General features: G+C 38.8%; 1 protein-coding gene across 4 annotated transcripts in view; it reads left to right on the top strand.

Annotated features, from left to right (window-relative positions):
* A1CF (APOBEC1 complementation factor) overlaps positions 1 to 21,130 on the top strand; it is a 91,204-nt gene that overhangs the window by 41,016 nt on the left and 29,058 nt on the right. For all 4 annotated transcript variants that reach the window (XM_060404884.1, XM_060404885.1, XM_004020008.5 and 1 more), the window contains 3 exons: positions 7,929 to 8,063; positions 10,287 to 10,417; positions 15,598 to 15,836. In XM_060404884.1, coding sequence (XP_060260867.1) covers positions 7,929 to 8,063; positions 10,287 to 10,417; positions 15,598 to 15,836 — 505 coding nt within the window. The remainder of the gene's footprint in view (positions 1 to 7,928; positions 8,064 to 10,286; positions 10,418 to 15,597; positions 15,837 to 21,130) is intronic.

Raw genomic sequence — 21,130 nt, forward strand, 5'->3', positions numbered from 1 at the left:
AAATATTTGCAAAATATGAACTATAGTGCTTTCCCTTAAAATAGAAGGACATGACGGATTCTGTTTTGTTGGCTTAAAAAATGGTGTAAACTTCATGACTCACACAGAAGCATTGATGGCAGTTTAGACTTTGTTTGCAGGTAACTTCAGGACTTTTAAAACTGTTACCTGTTGGTTTAGTATCAATCAGCAACAAAAAATAAGTGGCTCTTAATCTTCACCTAAAATCTTATGATGACATGCAAAGAGAACTCTCTAACATAAGCTAAAGAGACAAAAGTGAGATCACAAAAGCATACAATCATGAAGCTGGGTGGGATTTCAGTAGCTGTGATCCTTTTTTTGAACATTGTTCCAGAGATGCAGGGCAGAGACCTGAAGTGATGTTGAACGATACTTTGGCAGAGCATTCAACAACTTTGAATTTCATCCTGAGAGAATTATTCCCCTTTCAATTCTCTTTTAAGTTTTCGGATGAGGAAAGTTTTTAGAGGTACATCTTAAACACCTCTCCTTCCCCTGCTAATCTTTTAAAGCAGAGAACAGGACTAGGGATTGGTTTTTAGTAGATAACAATGTCTGGCTAGAATTTAATCACAGTTTCCTTCTTTTGTATTGTTTAAATAACGACCTTCCATTTGTGGGAAATTATACTCCACTTAAGAGAATGATACTTTCTTTTTTGCATAAGTTTAAGACAGTGAATCAATGCAAAGAAAGTCATTAAGTACTGAATAATTAATGGAGGAAGTGTCAAGTGGATATGCAATTGGATTTTAAAAATCCCTATATTTCCTTTAAGGATCCTATTAATTAACTCAAAACACATTCTATGAATATGTTTCCACACTTAAATATGGCAAAAGTCAGACTCCATTTCACAAGCATCCTAACACCCTCCCAAGACCTCTGCAATCACCTCATTAATCTTTTTTCCTTTTAAATGAAGAATTTCCTGAGGAAAGATTTAGTGCCTTGCTGAGTCCCTTAGCTTGTCAAAAATTCTTCTGGGTGTGGTAAGAAGAATAATTGCTATACAAGACTTCTCACATGCTAAGAGAACAAGTGCGCTCGGAATTCTCCTCGGCACATGTTGAACTAGAAAAGGATAGAACAATTAACCTCAAACAAATCTTTTTTAGGTCAAATCTGCATGTGAATATCTTTATGTCATTTAACCAGATCTCCGGCTACTATCAGTCAATGCAAAAGGGCGAACTGTATCTATAATAAAATGTTGGATGGGCCTATGGAATAAATTACACATTCCAAAATGATAAAAGCCCAAAACAGATAAAGGAATCACCAAAGCTTTCATCTAGCTATTTCATAGATATAATTTATAGTTTCCTGCAGGTTGGAGGAGTGAGACAAGACACATACCCAGAGCCGGAAGTGAACATGAACACAGTAAATCCTGATCTCATGATAATATATGCTTTGCAGTCCACATTAGTGAACCTCGGGGCAAATGTAAATAGACTGTCTTGGAAGTGAATTGGCATCTCACGTGTTCTCTTATGCAGAAACACACATACACACTCCAAAAAATATATTTTCTTGATTTCTAAACTCGCATAAGGATATTCTTGAACTTCATGTTCACATGAAGTAGCCAAAAATGTCTAGGAAGCTTTACAAAACAGAAGTTATTTTTAAAAACCTGTTTGCTTTTAAATACTTCCACTACTGAGATACTGAAATCCTAAAGGGTGGCTGTCACACATAAACCTTAAAAATAAAGGGGAAATATTAGAAGATATCATTAAAGTCATCATTTGATAACAAATTAGTTCTGCCTTCATAAGACAACTAACAACTCGAAATCAGAACTCTTCCTAGGTGATAGGATTTCAACAGTCACTCTTCCAAAACGATACATCAAGAACATGATTCATAATTTGCTAACAGTTGCTTCTGTGGACAAACCATACATTTTTCAAAGATCAAATGTGAGAGCCCTTTGAAGACTGAAACAAAGAGATACATTTTCAAAAGCCAAAATCTATTTGCATCTATGTGATTTTTGCCATAAACACATACCACCAACAATCATATTTAGAAATTTATTTAAAAATTTGAACAGAAATACTGTTTCGTATTAAAAGTAGACTTTTCCTAACATATAAATGGGAAAAGTCTTACATTCCTAATATGCAATAAATAAATGCATAACTATTAAAATAAAACATAACTATTAAAATAAAACATTGTCTATAAACTACCTAATATCACCTCACATATGATATTTTGAGAAACTCTGGGCTGTATGATAATAAACTAAATTTATATTCATGTATTATAGTCATGCTCTGGCTTTTCCTGTTTGTTACTAACTATAGTATCATGTTTCTACAAATTCCAACATCCCACTTATTCAGTTTTATACTACAATCGTTATTTTTCTATCTTAAGAAAAATATCTGGCATTCATATTGTATATGCCTTGCAAAGATTGTTAAAAAAAAAAAGTACCTAACAAGGGTAATGCCAACTTCCAACATATATAAGTTAGATAAATTCTGCCTTGGAAAAATTCTCAGCCTAAAGTAGATTTTACCAATTTGAAGTCACTGATCTTAAAATGTGTGGGTAAACAAATAATACACAAAACAGACTGTTAGCTTTCATACAGAATTAACAAAATAAACATTCCTTATAGCACTGTCTGTTGTCCCCCACAAAAATAATAGCATTAGCAGATCAAAGGGAAAATCACAACTAAGGTGATTCTTTTGGTACCTCTTATTTAAGGCCCCTAAGATTTGCCTTGAACCCTATCACATGTTGAGGTATAGGTGTTTTACAGGTGGAAGGTAATGACGATAAGGTCTAGTAAAGACCTTTATTCAGTTTCACAAATCAGCAACTAGGAAAACACGGTAGTAAGGTATGAACTCCCAGAGACACAGCCCCTGCAGCTGTTCTCCGTGTGTAGGCGTCAACCATGAGGACAGACCGCAGGAGTTTAGCCAGAGAACCGTGGTTCTTGGTATGACACTGGTGACTGGCATGCTTGTGAAGGCTAGAAACGCCACCAAACTCGGGGAGATTGTCTAGCACTTAAGAGAACGGAAATAGAAATAGATACAAACGTGGTCAATTGGAAAGTGTGTTGGAGAACATCTGAAAGCAGTCTAGTAAGGAAACATCCACAGTTTCTTCCCTCTTGGCAAGAAAAAACAAAGGACCAAAGGGAGGGAACCGCAAAGATGATGACAGATTTGGAATATAAAATTTCCGAAGAACCAGTTAAAGGAGTTGAAATTACTACTCAGGGAAACAGACTGAATGAGAGTCCGTTAATTAATGTCCTTCTAGTTTATGAATGGGTTCATTTAGCAAGACAACCAACCATCTGCTATCCATGTTTGATGAGGCTGAACAAGAGAGTGAGGGCGGCACACAACACGCAAAACTGTGAGACTGCTAAGCCTGGGAAGAAAGGCCATCACGGACTTTAAACAGTTCATATGCCAAGTCCACCAGATTGAGAACCGGAGAACTTTTAGTCTATATTTGCTGCAATAAATTAAACCAATGCAACCTTATGGAAGTCACATATCTCTGGATTCAGCTTCCTCCTCGGTAAAATGAACATATTAGGTTAACATTTTTAAAAAAGAAAAATATTCGTATACCTGTGGTGGATTCATGTCGAGGTATGGCAAAACCAATACAATATGGTAAAGTAATTAGCCTCCAATTAAAATAAATAAATTTATATTTTAAAAAAAAAGAAAAATAATGCTAAAATGACAAGTATGGACTCAGGACTCAAATTTTGTCCTGTCACTTACTGTTTGTATGTCTTTGGACACATTCTGTGCCTTGAATTTGTTACCCACAAATGAAAGTAATAATAATATTCTAATACGTTTGTTGAGAAGGTTAAATTAATTAATACATGGAAAGCTTTTGCACAGATCCTGACTCAGGGTTAGCTGCTGTTTTTTCAGTTGCTGTTACTATTATGGGTAAATATTAGAGGTAAACCCTGGACGATTAAGCAGAAAAGCAGTTTATTAAAAGTTTACTAGTTTCTAGAAATTTTGGATCCAAAGAACTAGGTTCAAGAGTAAAAATGATGTAAGCTTTTACAAAAATATACATAGAAATATATATACACATATAATGGAATCACTTTGCTATACACCTGAAACTATTAATAATGCAACATCAGAAATCAACTGTTTCAATTTAAAAAATAAATAATATTATTAAAACAAAATAATTTCAAAAAGGGTAAACTCTTAGAAATGAAACCCAGAACCACACACAAATCTGGAATGGTAATAAGACATATCCACTGTCAATGCTAATGTTAGCACCATCACAGTTTCTGCACCAGAACCCAACTTAACTTTATTATAACCAGAACTATCCCAGCTACAAGGGACATTAGAAAAGCAAGTATCTGGGCATTTTTAACTCTTACAGGAAAAAGGTAGTTTTGCCCAGATTTCTCAGATGTAGTCAAAGATCAGATGCCAGGTGGCCCAAATTAACTCAATCTGCTTGTCCTTCACGCTAAGATTTATTGCTCAGAATCATGTATTAAAGGTTGGGTGGTTTTAACCAAGGTGAAGAAGACGGTATATAAAATTTCTTAAAGACTCTGTGGTTCCTTCATGAAAGGGCTTAAAATATCTGTGGCAGAAGGGACTACCAAATACTCTTAACATATAACTGAGTTATGGGTAAGCTCAGTATTCAGTATCTAAATTAAAACCACTGGATTTATAGTTAGAATTAGCTCTTTAATATTGAAATTTATATAGTTGAAGATTTTCACCTATTTATACGTGACATTCACATCTTTGAATGGAAAAATAAAAGATCCCAGAATTTAATGAACATTCTCTCATAGAAAACAAAAACCTATATTTTTTATCTTTAACTACTTATACATGTATGCTGCTGGAAGAATGCACCCCATAAGAAGGACATCAGCCAGGAGAGGGAGGAGCAGCTCTAACTGTGCTTTATCTATTTTAAACTCCTCAACTATAAACATGGTGCCTAAAATACCAGCAATTCAGCTTCCAACTGTCCAAGTAATGGACAGCTATTCTAACCCCATGACTAATGCCCAGAGCCTGTCTTAAACTGGCCTGGACCTCCACTAACTGGTGCATTCTGAGCCCAGTGGGTTGTTCATAGAACAAATCTCCCCCAGTGTCTGAATTTCATGGCATCTCTGCACCAGTCAGATTCCTGGTGATTCCCCCAAATACTCTTGGTGTTACAGAAACAAAAGAATTAATAATCTCTCCTAATCAATCATTTTGGCTCATAATCACATGAGTTCTAAATATATGATAAGCACAAAACAGTTTGGTGACATTCTTAGCAATAGCAAGAAACTTGAGGAGGAAATTCTAAAGGTCAATCTGCTGGTTGCCTATTTATTTTCAAGCTATCAAAACTTGTCAAATGAGAAATTCTGGAATAGCCGCTTCACTCTTATGCAATGAAACTTTGTTTCCCTTAGGTTGAAGATATAAACATTGCCAAATTTATACTAAATTTATTCCAATAATCCACTGGGAAGTATATCTCCAGATACTTAAGATAAATAAAAATGGCCTCAGAGGGATCTACATCAATTCAATGGTAAAAGTCAGTCCTAGGAGGTGGGCTATAGAATGGGCAATAGAAATATTTCTCTCTGTAGAAAGTAGGTGTGAGATATGTTCTTTCCAAAATTTGTGTAATAAAATGATTGGAAGTTGGAATGATTTTAAAAGCAACAAAGTCTTCAATTTAATGGCATGACAATTTTTTTCATAAATAAGTAACTGAATGTATAATCTGTTATAAGTGACTAGGTTTTCATATATCAAAGCAAAATATAGTAGAAATTAAGCTGATAGATTCTGACACCAGACTGCCTGGCTTTAAATTCTGACTTCCCCACTTCCCAACCACAGGATCTTGGCAAATTATTTAATCTTTTGTGGGCTTCAGTGTCTTCTGTAAAATCAGGATAGTCATAGTCCATAACCTATAATACTGTTTGAGAATTAGAAGAGAGACTGGTATGTAGTAAGCACTATACAGATATTTGTTAAGTAAATAAAATCTTAAATATGTCTCCAAAAAAATCAAATTCATTTTTTAGGAAATTCTTGGTTGAGACATAGCTCATTGAATTCTTAAATTTTTTCCTATAAGTATAATACATTTCATTTCTCAGATTTCTCAGTGAAAGCTTTGTTAATGAATAATCCTAAAAGAATACAGGGGAAGGAAAAAAAAAAAAAACAAGAACTCTTGAGGCAAATATTTGCATGTTTAGTAAAATGAGAAACACCTACTTGTTTGAAGCAAAAAGTAATCAAGGCAAGGTAGAACACCCATATGACATCTTTTTAATTTAAAACAACATGATTAAATTATTAGGAATTTTAAACATGATTACAATTAAAGACACTAAATACCGTAATCCAAAAAGCTTTTGTATTATTAATTATAAAATAATTGAGAAAGTCTCAAGTTAGTATTCTCAAAGATTTAACAGTGAAACTAGAAACTGCTTTACTTTGATTTTTAACAAACTACCACCATGTAAAACAATGTCCTTAAACAACTAAAATGTGTCTTTTAGAAATATACAAAGAAAAGTATTTGGAAAGGCAGACAAACTTAGCAACAACTGCTTCTACAAACAGATAGGGTGACACGCTGAGAAATTTTTCTGTTTTACTTTATACATTACCATGTTTTTTCCAACATCATGTATCATTTTATGGTATAAAAAATTTTTAAGTAATCATGGTAGAAGTTAGTAATGAATATGGACGTTTGGTTCCTTACATTTTCCTTTTTCCAAAACTCACAATAAAGTATAATAACAAAGAGCTCTGGCTATGCCCAAGTGAAAAGGAAATTTATCCCTCTCTAGCAGATGAACTGTCAGCTCAGTAGTGGTGGATTAGGCCTATCTTTCACTTTGGGGCCCCTGAAGTTATTTTTAGGTCATTAACTTTCAGGAAAGTAAAGACAGCGCTGGCAGAAAACCCTGCGTTACTCCTGCCTGAAAAGGACATTATGCAGCTGATTCACACTGCTGTACAGCAGAAACTAACACATCTTTGTAAAGCAATTATATTCCAATTAAAAAAAACAGACACTGAATTTACCAAAGGTCTTTTTATGACAAAGGAAAAAATAGAAGCTAATTATATCTGGGCTAAGAACTGCATTGGTTCCCCACAAAGATCCAACATCAGTGAACACCTCTCACCAGTCTTGTCAACTTCAAAGACAGACCCCCCCCAAATTAGCCAGTTCCAATGCTAACCTTCATGATGTTTCTAAGTAGGGGTTCACATTGCCTTTCTTATGAAACCACCTCAGTCTAGGCAGGCAAGAAGAGGATTAGTAACTATTGAATATATATCACATGCCAAGACCTGTGCCATGCACATCTGATGCATTATCTCCTTTAATCAAAAGCTGATTATGTCTCCACTTTGCAGATGAAACACACTCAGGATCTGAGAAGTCAAGACAGTTGTCCAAAGTCCCACAGCTAGTGGATCCCAGAGCCAGATAGTCCAGGTCCAGAACCCTCATAGTCTTCAACATTAAATCAGAACCCCAGATTCAAATTAGGGTCAGATTTCTTGATGATCAGGCACTGGTAAGTTTGAATGACAATCAAAAAATAATAATGACCCCTTATATTTGTCCAGCACTTTATAAGTTTTCACTGTGCTTATCTGAAGCAAGTCCCTGAAGCAAAGAACATGGTGTTAAAATCCACATTGAAGAGACTTCAATTTTTATCTGACCAGTCTACTACTATTACTTGTCAATAAGCATCTTCCTTATTAAGAAATGATTTTGAAAATGCGCGAGGAACTCAAGCTAAAGATTGTATTGCTTTCTTCTCCCTCCTATACTCCACACGGAATTCGCAGGAAAATGGACAAAGAAAATACGGTGGTCCCCCGCCTGGTTGGGATGCTGCACCCCCAGAAAGGGGCTGTGAAATTTTTATTGGAAAACTCCCCCGAGACCTTTTTGAAGATGAGCTTATCCCACTGTGTGAAAAAGTGAGTCTGAAGATGATTTTCTAAAATCTTTTAAGGAAAAAGATATATTCTCTTCACCCTCATTTTTCTTGGTCAGTGACAGTTTCTTTTCCAATTGCCACTCCTCAATCATGGACAAAGTTAAAACCTTCCTAGCTATTTAGTGATTTGCCTCTAATTATCAATGCCTTGAATTCTCTCTGTTCTATTACTCACAGCTGAAACTACCATTGCTGATGACTTTTAAATCTGTATTTCAATCCCCCATCTCCACTGGCAAAGCCATCTTACTGCAAACTCAACATACCTGTCAGTCTAGAATAACACTCCAGCAACCTGTCTAAAATAAGATATTGCTTCAACATGAAATGTTACTATGGTTTTATAAAGTGTGAGACTGTCACATTAAAAAAAAAGTCTATATTTGTCACTGCTCAACTAGGCACCTGTATATATTGATCCAGAAAGAAAAAATTTCTTTCTAAAAATTTGAATGTGATGAGCAAGATTAATAACATGGTTTTTCAAAGTTATTACATAATTGAGGAATAAATTTCCTCAGTTTTAACTCTAAATTACATTTTGCTACTGAACCCAAAGCTAAATCGAAAATGCAAAATTGACATTCTTGATAATTTACCAAGTGGGTGTTTCAAACAATCACATTCCTAGAAAATTTAGTGAAAATGAGAGTTTAGCTATTTCTTTTCCTAATGCCAAAATCAGCTATGTGTGTGTTTGTATGTGTGCAATTCAGCCTGTTTCAGAACTACTTTTAATTTTATACAAACAACATTAATTGGCACAAGAACAAATTATGAGGACTTCATCCTGTTAGAATCTTATATAATGAATGTGAAAATTAGTGCCAAAGCCACCTGAAATGCAGAGATGAAACATGCTCGGATTTTTTTCTAATGAGCCCAGGAGAAACAGGTGTCCATCACCGAATACCTGGGGTGGCATGGGGTGGGGCTGAGCTGAGGGCAAGCCACCATTGCAATAACAACATCTGCTGAATAATGCCTCTTCTCACACGTGTCCCTCACATCTGTGTCAGCCATCCTTCTTACAGCAGCCAGCAATAATGAACGGCCCTGTCTGGATTATGAAGAATAGTTGGAGAAGCAGGAGAGAGTAGGATAGAGGCGACGCAGGAGCTGCACTGAGGGACAGAGGGAGCGCCCTGTGGCCATGCAGGTCTGGCCCCAGACCAGTTGCACTAACACTAGTATTTGCCTTCCGCCTGCAGATGGAGAAAACAGGGCTTCCCAGACCCTCCTCTGAAATGCACCTGCTCTGTTCACCTTTGTATCATGATGGGGGAAAGATAGCAAATAAGGCAGTTTTGCAGTGTTCCACACGAGTGTTCCTGCTGCTGCTGCTAAGTCGCTTCAGTCGTGTCCGACTCTGTGCGACCCCATAGATGGCAGCCCACCAGGCTCCCCCGTCCCTGGGATTCTCCAGGCAAAAACACTGGAGTGGGCTGCCATTTCCTTCTCCAATGCATGAAAGTGAAAGGTGAAAGTCAAGTCACTCAGTCATGTCCGACTCTTAGCGACCCAATGGGCTGCAGCCCAACAGGCTCCTCCGCCCATGGGATTTTCCAGGCAAGAGCACTGGAGTGGGCTGCCATTGCCTTCTCCGGAGTGTTCCTAGTTTTGGTTTTTAGACACGAAGGGTAGAGTACAACCAAGTAAAGATAAAACTATGGAGACCTCAGAGGTCGATGTAGAGAATAAGGACAAATCTATCGAAAAATTTTACTTCTGATGACAGATGTGTTTTCTGGTCCCTAAAATGGTGTATAAATCCCCAGATAATTGTGTGATGAAAGGTCACTTGCTCTGTCAAAAATATGTCTATATTCTGGCATCTCAGGCTGAAATGCCGCTTGCACACATTTTCTTTATTATCTTGACTTTGCCAAGGAGTCAGCAGACAAATTTGAACCCAGCATGAAAACATGTGAACCGTTCACGTGAGACGCAAACACCAAACGTGGTAGAGGCAGACTTCACAAAACAGTGTGTGTCTGTGTGAGAGACGGTGCACTAAGTCGGGTCCAGCTCTTGTTGTTTCCATAAGCTGTTGTTCAGTTGCTAGGCTGTGTCTGACTCTGTTGTGACCCCATAGACGGTAGCCTGCCAGGCTCCTCTGTCTATGGGATTCTCCAGGCAAGAATACTGGAGTGGGTTGTGTATGTGTGTTTAAATATGAATTCTCTCTCTTCATTACTTGTAGATTGGTAAAATTTACGAAATGAGAATGATGATGGATTTTAATGGCAACAATAGAGGCTACGCATTTGTAACATTCTCAAATAAACAGGAAGCCAAGAATGCAATCAAGCAACTTAATAATTATGAAATCAGGTAAGATCTATCTCTTCTAGATTAAAAGTGAATCAATGTACCTTTATCTATTCTTCTATCAAGTCTATCTATATTTTAGTATATGCAAAAGATAGCCAAAATCAGGGAAAAAATGTTAGTTCTTTTCCTTGGAAATCAATTTAATGAAACATTTTTTTAGTCAACACTATGTAAGGTGCCAGACTAAGTTCTGTAAACTATTCAAAGAAACAAAATTCATTCATTTATCTATTTCATAAATGCATGCTGGCCACTGTTCAAACCATTAGAAGTATCAAGCAACACTTTTCTCCAGTCATAGTAAGCAATTGGATGTATTCAAAAGAGTTTGATAAAATAAAACCAGGAAATGGGATAAAGCTGTATGAAGAGGTTGCTGTTCTAACTTGATGTATTTAAGAAAATACTCTTCTGGGAAGCAAAATTTAATCTGAGACTTGAATGAAAAGAATCCACCACGATAGTCAGACCTAGAGGAAGATCTTTGCAGAGAAAGAACGAACAAGTGAAAAAGGTCTCAAAATGACAGTAAGCGTGATGTTTTAGAGAACAGAAAAAAAGCCAATGTTCGGAACAGAGTAAGGAGAGGAGGGTTGAGGACAATACAGTTAGTTGGAGAGTCATATTTCATCTTTAAGAATCTGGATTTTAGTCTAATAAAAGGGGAAATCACAGAAGAGTTCAACTAGAGTCATACTTTAAAAAAATATTCCTCTAGCTATTAAGTGCCAGGGTAAGGATTAAAAGAGGGAAAATCAGTTCCAAGGCTGCCACTGTGTCTAGAACTAGGCAGAAAATGGTGGTGTTTAGACAAAGGGGTTGGTTAGTGGTGTAGGTGGTAAAAAGTCAGATGTGGGGGATAGTTTGGAGGTTGAATAGACAAGACTGGCTAAGTGTTGGATTTAGAAGAAAATTGGATTTTGGTTCAAGTCTCTGTGGATGTGATAGTGTCATTGAGATGGAACAGGCTGGGAGAAGAGCAGGAAAACATGAAGTGCTATGTGGTGGACAGGCAACACCTGAGATGAACATTACATGTCCCAGGGGAGATATAAGGAGATGACTGTGTGATACTGGAGTCAGGAGAATGGTCGCGATTGGAGTATAAACCTGGGGATCAGCCAAATAAAGGTAATATTTGAAGACATGAAATTAGCAGAAGGTTCCAGGTGGACACACCTGACCATAAGGCGTGTCAATCAATAAATTGGCAATGGGACTAAACTTCATGAAAATGTTTGAGTTCCAAAGGGAACTGCCATAATCCCTTTCTTAAGGAAGCCCAGGGTCACCCAGAGCAAAGATTAGTGTACCAAGTGAAAAAGGAATAGCTTAGGGTCAGACAGGTTTCAGCTGAGTGTCAAAAGGTGACTTGACCTCTCTGAGCCTCAGTTTCCTCATCTACAAAGTGGGAATAATAATCATACTATTTCATAGATTTATTATGGGGAAGTTATCCAGATTTTCCAATGTTTAGCCCAGTATTCAGAACAGGCCAATAAATGATAGAAGTCACATATTAGCAACATTAATTCTGAGCTGCTGTTTTTCACAGGAAGGAAGGAAGACATTCCCTCCTGTAACAGAGTCACACCTTAAAAGTGATGGAAGCCGAAATTTGATGAGTACAAAGACAGTAGATTTCCTACCATTATTTTCCTCTCACTTCCTATAGGCCCCAAATAAGTTCCACATTATCCCTGTAATTCTGTAAGTCAGTCAACTACTGGATCATTTTCCTTAAACCCCTTGGCCACAAGGACATTGACTGGACTTGGCAACTGCTAGTAGTCTAGCCATTCAGTCTCAAGGTTGGATTCTAGAACACAGTCTTAGAAAAAACATAAAGGAGGCTCCCCCAACATATGGCTCTACGCATCCAAAAGAGTTCTGCTATGTGCAGAATTTGGGGGGATGAGAATCAGGAGATCTGAGGTCTAGTCCAGATTCTTCGGAGCAAATCCTTTGACCTCTTTCGGCATCATTGTTATACTATCATATGATCACACCGAGTTATTCTGGGCATCCATCACATGAAATAACACCTACCAAATTGTTTCAGAAAGGGCTATAAAAAGCTATATCCTAGTATAGCTTTTAATATCAGTTATATGTTCTCAGGAATTAGAGGATTCTCCATTCCTTGATCTCTCATGGTATCTGGATATCTTGGTGGTAAGGATTATTGCCAAAAGAGCTTTTAAATTGAGATGGATATAGAATTGGCTCTATAGGGAATCAGTGGTGTTTGCTGGATCTTCTTAGCATACTGTTATACACTGCTGCTGCTGCTGCTGCTGCTAAATTACTTCAGTCGTGTCTGACTCTGTGCGACCCCACAGACAGCAGCCCACCGGGCTCCCCGGTCCCTGGGATTCTCCAGGCAAGAACACTGGAGTGGGCTGCCATCTCCTTCTCCAATGCATGAAAGTGAAAAGTGGAAGTGAAGTCGCTCAGTCGTGTCCGACTCTTAGCGACCCCATGGACTGCAGCCCACCAGGCTCCTCCGTCCATGGGATTTTCCAGGCATTGCCTTCTCCGCTGTTACACACTAAAGCCTATCAATACTTTTTGAAAATAGATAGGGTATGAACAATAAACACAATCCACTGAAAAATAACACTCTCCTCTGTGAATTTCAATGTCTTCATCTTTAAAATAGAAATAAAAGTACCTGTACCTCATGGGGGGCATAATAAATAAAAGAGAGATAATGCATGGGAAAGTCAGCGCCTGACATGTCAGCTGCTCTATAAATGTCTGCTGATGGTTTGGTGATGACAGGAGGAGGGTGAGAAGGAAGAGGAGAAATATGACGAAGTATTTGGAAAGAGAAAAGTGGTGGCCAAAATTCCGAAGTTCAGGTTGGATGCCAGAAGCAAGGTGAAGGCACAGAGAGACTTTAATGAGTAGGATAAAGGCCACTCTCTCTCAGTAGACAGATAAGGTTCTTATCTGGAAAAGGCTCACAATTGTCATGTCATCCTCCCCCTCATCAAATAGCCACTGAGTATCTTCTAAATGCCTGGCTTCTGGCGACATTAAAGTCATGCCCTCAGCTTTTGAGACATAGTTTTTCATCTCCAATTTTTGGAAAAGTGAAAGTGTTAGTCGCTCAGTCATGCTGGACTCTTTGTGACCCCATGGACTGCAGCCCAGCAGGCTCCTCTGTTCATGGGATTTTCCAGGCAAGAGTACTGGAGTGGTTTGCCTGAGAAACGACACAGCTCTGAAAACAGGATATGGAGACTCCAGGCTCCCCCTACTGGTAACTGATAAGACAAGCCCCTTAATGATCAATAATCTATTTTCTAAATAAATAATATCTTGAAGCAAAAGGTTTAAGTTGTTTAAAAAAAAAAAACTGAAAGTTCATTTTATCAACCCTTTCACCCCTCCAGAAAAACCACATTCCTAGGACAATGTTCACCAAATAGAGACAGACCTGTCACAGGTCTGATATGCAGTTATTGATTCTTCAGCAAAGCATAGACCCTGGTCAAACATCTGCCACACAACTGAGAACCACTAGAAGCAAGAATTGAGAGCAATCTCCCCCTTAAGCACTTTTTATTCCTAATGAATGAGTAGTTTCTATTAAGGGAAATTTACCCATTTTTAATAACTTTGTGTTATTACAAAAGTCACATAGCCTAATACACAACACACAAAAACAGCCAAAAAAAAAAAAAAGTAACAAAAGTTTCAACCATTCTTCATTGCCCTATGTTGAATTTTTATAGTCTTTCTAGACTTTCTATACAGTTTTAATCAAAGTGGCTTTCTCATATACTCATTTTACAGTCTTCTTTTTTTTAAGCCAACAGCACAGACTGAACTGGTGTTTTCAACTATCAAATCCTCTCCTATATTACTGTGTCTATTGACTACAGGGCATTCTATGTTACGAATGCTCATCTTTTATTTACCAGTGCATCTCAGCGAGGAGCAGTATTGTCTCCCCTGAGGGACATGAGATGGTGAGGAGGCTTTCCTGGATGACCTAATGGGTGGCTGCTGGCACTGAGTGGGTGAAAACTAGGGAGGGCAAACACACCACAGTATACAATGAGGACATATCCAGCCCTAGAATCAGTGTCATCTCAGCTGAGATACATTAAACCAGCTCTCTATGATGGAATGTTGTGCTCATTTCCAATTTGGGAGAGATTTTAAATAGTAACAGTGAATAACTACACAAAATTCTAGTACTCATCTCTGTTTCTAAGGATACTCACCCCAGAGGGCCATTATATGGCCAAAGGTTTCCCACAGTGAAGATCCTTTTTATGCATTTTGCCAAATGCTCCTGGAAAAGTTGAACCGATCTCATCTTGGCAAACGTACCCATCAACTTGCTAATAAGCAACATGTACAGTGTGAGAAACGGAGATTGAATTGAGCCCAAAGGCCAATTTTATATCTTAAAACCTGCAAAGTTGTAAGCAAGTCATTTCATTTCTTGGAGTCTCAAGTTCTTCAACTGAAAAATGGAAACAATACCTCTTTTGCCCATCTCACATTCTCCTTGTGTCAGTCAAATAAGATAATAAGTGAAAATCAGTTCTGTATATGGCCTATCTTGAATAGAGATGTCAGAATAGCTTCTATTTGGTTGGAAAAGAAAGGAAGCACCAGGGGTTGCAACCTCAGATACCTTCAGGGAAGCCAGGCAAGTTACATGTGTAGGTTAGGCCAGGTGTAAAGGCCTCAGGATTGGTGATATATTAATATTTGGGAGGGTTAAGGATTGGCAATAGCTAGGGAATTAACAATGAGTCTAAAGACAGCAGGTACTAAGCTTCAGTTTGTTTTCAAGATAGCAATGGGAAGCTGCTATACAGAACAGGGAGCTCAGCTCCAGGCTCTGTGATGACCTAGAAGGGGGGCATGGAAGGGTGTGCGGAAGGCGCAAGAGGGAGGGGATATGTGTATACATATACCTAATTTGATTTGTTGTACAGCAGAAACTAACACAATATTATAAAGCAATTGTACTCCAATTAAAAAATAATTTTTTTTAAAGCAGAATTTCCCAAAAGCAATCTAAACCCTAAAGGTAGCCAAACATCACCCATCCACAGACCATAAAAGTTTCAAGGCCAGACATGCTCAACTTCTGTCTTAAACCTTAACCACACAAGGATTCTCACCAATCAAAACACCTGCTCTTTTGGCAGAAATGGGCGTCTCTTAGGGGTTTGTGCCAGTGTGGACAACTGCCGATTATTTGTCGGGGGAATCCCAAAAACCAAAAAGAGAGAAGAAATCTTATCAGAGATGAAAAAGGTCACCGAAGGAGTCGTGGATGTCATCGTCTACCCAAGTGCTGCAGATAAAACCAAAAACCGTGGCTTTGCCTTCGTGGAGTATGAGAATCACCGCGCAGCTGCCATGGCTCGGAGGAAGCTTCTCCCAGGTTAGGACCATCCTCAGAGAGGCGGCGCCACTCCCTCCTGCCTGCTTCAGGCTGCTGTGCTCCTTAGCAAAGGAAGCAAAACCCTGCAGGCTGTTTCTTTGCTCTTTATCTCTCATTATGCAACATTTTAAACTCTCTGTCTTTCTATTCTCAGTTAATTCTGTTCCCTAGAGTTTTCACAGATTAGGTTCTGGAAACTATTCACTCTGTGCCTTAAATCCAATACACCTATAGCAACCCCGTACTGAATCTTTAAACTGAAGAATCTCCTTAAATTTATCAACCAACGCTTTATGTATCATTTTCATTATCAGACTTATTAGAAATAAGGTACATTATTCATCATAATGAAGAAATAATAAATATGCAAGTGAAACATTATCCCAATGACAATTAGGTGGCATACTTTTATTATAACTCCCTAGTAGCATCACCAACTCAATGGACATGAGCTTGAGTAAACTGCTGGAGTTGGTGATGGACAGGGAGGCCTGGCATGCTGCAGTCCATGCGGTCGCAAAGAGTTGGACACAACTGAGCAGCTGAACTGAACTAAGTGTCTAATAATTTGTATTTTCAGAAATTAGAAATAATAGCTTTCCACAAAAGGACACCTTAGTTAGGTGCTATGAACACAAGGTAGGTCCTGTCTGGGCAACAACCATAAATTCCTAGGTTTAGAAAGTTCCACCAAGACACTGTCTCAGTCAGATCAACTTAGGAAAAATTATTGAAAGTCTTGTGCTTATTTTAAAATATTTGCCAAAACTTACACAAAGGTATTGAAATGAATTAACATTAAAATGATAAGGATTTCAAGAATAACTGATTGAACACAATGGAATTAATGTCTCTCTTAAGCACTGTGGAAGACCTACCTTAATTTGAAACAAAGCAAAACAGCAACAATACCTAGATGTATGCTGCCCTATACACATTCTTAAAAAATACTAACAGGATTAGCCCTCTAAAATTTTTCAAAATTGAAATATGGCTTCTGATCTTGAGGAATATTTTTTAATACTATGAAGGCAGCTTAAAGTGAAAAATATGAGCTAGCCCCCAAAATTGCTGAGCCTATTGAGGTGGATATTTTTATATCTAAAGTAATATTCATAAAATCTGTACATGCAGTCCATGGGGTCGCAAACAGTTGGACACAACTGGGTGACTGAACATTAGTATTAGAAAACATAGGAAAGGGAAATTTTACAAAGATGAGGGAAGATGAAATCAAAATTTAAAATTTAACAGTAAAAATGTTTTGTCCTGAGAGGTGAATAGGTTCAACATGGAGGCGTCCATTAAAAAGTGAATAGTCAAAAGAAAAGAAGTGAACATAAATTCACTACCCACTGGTCAAGGTGCCTGACTCATAGGGGCATAGAATCACTAAAACTCCTCACACTTCTTACCTAGCCTCTCAGTGACCAGAATTAACTGGTCCTCTTCAACACTAACAATTCTATCGAAAAGCCCCTCATTTCCATCGTGTTCTTGGGCCATCATTGTAGGCTTAACACATATATGCCCAACCTTGGATTTTTTTTTTATCAAGGTCTTCTAATTACTCTCTCAGCTCTGCTTTCTCTTCAATGGGTCACACCTTCAAGTGACTCCATCCTGAACTTTACCACCAGAGTAGTGTTCCTAAAATATCCCATCATCCTTTCTACAGGTTCTTTTACAGAGCAGAAATTCAGCCTCTCTTTGTTAAGAGGCTGAATGTTGTCACTCACTCAGTGAATGTTAAGAGGCTGAATGTTTTCACTCAGTGAAAAAATTAGTTTAAAATACTATTAGTTAAAAATTATTTAAAAATATTATTTGAACTGTCTTGTTGCTGCATATGAGATAGACCATAAACCTCTGAGCCTGTCATTCAAGGCCTTTCACTCAGGGTTCCAGTTCTTTTCAAATATACGTTGTACATTGTTTTCTGATTAAAAAAAAAAAAAAAAAACAACCCTCCTTTCTCTCAGGACAAACTCAATGTCCTAGACAACACCTGCTCATTTCATATCCTTTATTCCCAATGCTGTATCTCCTACTAGAAAGAGTTACGCTTTCCCCTCTCCTGACTCACTGATTCTAAGGCCCAGCTTAGCCATCACTTTGTGAAGAAACCAGCCTTATACTGTTTCAGCCCACACTAATTATTTTCCTCTTTATTACCTGTGCAGATACATACAATCATTTGGGAGGGGTAGCGGGAGAATGGCAGTGAAAGAGAATCCAAATAGGAGAAAGGGTTTTCAGAAGTCAACCAGAGTTCCTGGGGAATTAAAACTTCCCACCAGCTTCCTTTCTTCAAAGAAAACAGCACACTGAGTCACACAAAAAGCCTCTGTCTTTACCTGAGTTGAGCCTTCTGGTCGGGTCAGGGCTGAGCACCTAGGCTGCAAGAATTCTCGAGCACTCTGTTCAGCTTCCACGCAAGATCCTGACCCTTCCCTAGGAGTCTCTGGCCAGGAAGCAGCAACATGGAGGCAGCCCCTCTCTCCAGGTGTTCCTCATTTCCTCATTATCTGAGGCTGCCCTCCTTGCCTGACCCTTTAATTGGCCTCAGCTGTTGGAGTTTCAGTCAGGTTGGATTTAAGTCAGAGTGCCTCAGACTAACAAGATGCAGCAAATAAGCCAGTCAGAGCAAACTATTTTATTTCTACAAAAGCCTGAGAGTAAAACCTATTACCCATTTGGACCTCACCAGTTAAATGACAAAACAGGATTTCAGTAATGGGCAATCCTCTGGAGAGCCTGGTTTGAAAGGATAAGGAGATCTTTCAGAAATGTGATAAGCAAGGACCACAAGAAGCTTTTCCTTCTTAATTGATCCAGACTTGAGACACAGAGAAAACTCTGGTCTGAAGTGATGTATTGAGTCTCCCTCTCCCCCACCTACCTTATCAACAGTAGCAACTCTCTCCTGACAGTGCATCTTTGCTGAGGCATATATGGAGCAAAAGATGATGCATCCAGCACAGAGTTTATCGAAGCATTCTAAGGACGCTCTGAAAAAGAGTTCCAAGAGTGCTTTTTCCATGTTAGTCTCCATCAGAATCACTTGGAGGGCTTACTAAAGGACAGTGCTGGAGGCCCCCCGCTCCCCACAGAGCTCCCGATTCAGTAGGCCTGGTGTGGTTTGTTGTTGTTGTTTAGTTGCTAAGTTGTGTCAGACTCTTTGTGACCCCAGGTTTGGTGTGGGGTCTGATCATTTGCATTTATAACAAGTTGCCAGGATGCAATTGCCCCTGAGACCTCAAGCTTGAGATTTGGTCATTTAAATCAAGGATTGTCCATGGTGGGCTACAAATGTGAATCACCCAAGGCTTTAAGACTTCTGTATTTTATTTATGACTGTGCTGGGTTTTCACTGCTGCATGATGGCCTTCTCCAGTGGCGGCGAGCAGGATCTGCTCTCCAGTTGCGATGCCTGGGCTTCTCATTGCGGTAGTTTCTCCTGTTGCAGAGCATGGGCTCCAGGCATGCAGGCTTGAGTAGCTGCAAAACACAGGCTCTTGAGTGCTGGGCCAGTCAGTAGCTGTGGCACACAGGGTTAGTTCTGTGGTATGTGGGATCTTCCTGGACCAGGGATCAAACCCGTGCCCCTGCTTTGGTTGGTGAGTTCTTTACCACTGAGTCACCAGGGAAATCCTTGAGGAGGTGTTTAAACAATGCCAGTATCCAAATCAATCACTAATCAGAGATTCTCTGGAAGCAGAGAGTAGCATTGAGGCACTGATATTTATAAGTTTTCAAGGTTAATTCTATTGTGGTGCCAAATTCTGTGATCCACCGCTATATCCATCAACTAAGTGAAACTGAAGTTGCTCAGTCGTGCCCGACTCTCTGCGACTCCATGGATGGTAGCCTGCACCAAGCTCCTCCCTCCATGGGATTTTCAAGGCAAGAGTACTGGGAGTGTGTTGCCATTTCCTTCTCCAGGGAATCTTCCCAACCCAGGGATCGAACCCAGGTCTCTCACATTGTAGACAGATGCTTTACCGTCTGAGCCACCAGGGAAGTCTAATGATATCAGCCATTTAATCGCATGGGAGATATAGGAAAACCCGGGGAATGACTCAGGATAGAAACATTTATTAAGTATCTACAATGTACATTGTTTTCTTCTAAAGGACAAGGGAGACTCTTAAAAAAAATCATTTGTAATTTGACACCATTTACATTAGACTGAAAGAACGCATATCCTTTATAAACTATACATCTCCAAAATTGACCAAAAAGTAGCCAGAGGAAAGTACATTATTGAATTATCATTTAAAAGTGAAAATTCTCCCTTCCATGCGTCATCTTCTTTGTCTTCACAACAACCCTAATGAGTAGGTGTTTTTATTATCCCAATTTTACAGAAGAGGAAAGTGAAGCTAGAAGGGTTGTTTCCTAGCCAAGATCACTGATCTGATTACGGAACCTGTCTGACTTCAAAGCTCACATTCGCAAATCACTTTCCAACACTGACTTTCACAGGGATGTTTATGGAAATCGCTGTTTCCTGCATCCCCTCTCACTTCTATCCATTTTAACCTTTTCCACATCTTCAGGCTTGTGAATGACTTAATGTGGTCTCAGTCTTGGTTGGCAAAAGTCAATGAGCTAGAATAGTGTTCTCAATCTTGGATGAATTAACTGAGATGCTTTCCAAAATCCTGAAGACTAGGCCACTTAGCTCAGAATTTGGAAGAAGGATCCCGGGATCAGAGATGAGGCAATTTCTAGGGGAAAACCAAACGCCTTGGTTGTAGCATTTTGGGATTTCCTTAGTGTAACACTCCCACTGTGGCTCATTTCAAGCTACCAAGGTGACATCAGTTGATTCAAAAAATTCTGAAAATTGAAGAGTCTATCCCTGCAGGTAGAAAGGAGCTCGGTCCAGCAGATTCAGTAGAACCCATGTTTTTTTAAGCTCTTCTACTGTGGGGTCAAGACTAAGAACCACTGAGCTACAGAAACCAGAGTCACTTGGGAGCCTTAGGGATCTTGGGGTAAGACCTTTAGCACAGTCTATGTAAAGCAGAGAAAAGGAAGGGAATGGTATGAAAAGGGAGGGAGGTATAGAAGGGGATTGGAAGGGAGGGGGGAAAGAGGGATGGACAAAACTGTCCTCTAGGATGCAAGGAAGGACTGGAAGAGTAGGAAACAGCCTCCCCAGGATCCGCTGACTCATCAGGCTGCGTCTGTCTTTTGTTTGGATATTAGAATGTCAATGCCACAGGTGCTTTCATTGACTGCTTTTTAAAGGATAAAAAGATACATTTTGATGGACAAGAATTGCC

The sequence above is a fragment of the Ovis aries genome, chromosome 22, assembly GCF_016772045.2.
Source record: "Ovis aries strain OAR_USU_Benz2616 breed Rambouillet chromosome 22, ARS-UI_Ramb_v3.0, whole genome shotgun sequence".
NCBI classification, from domain to species: domain Eukaryota; kingdom Metazoa; phylum Chordata; class Mammalia; order Artiodactyla; family Bovidae; genus Ovis; species Ovis aries.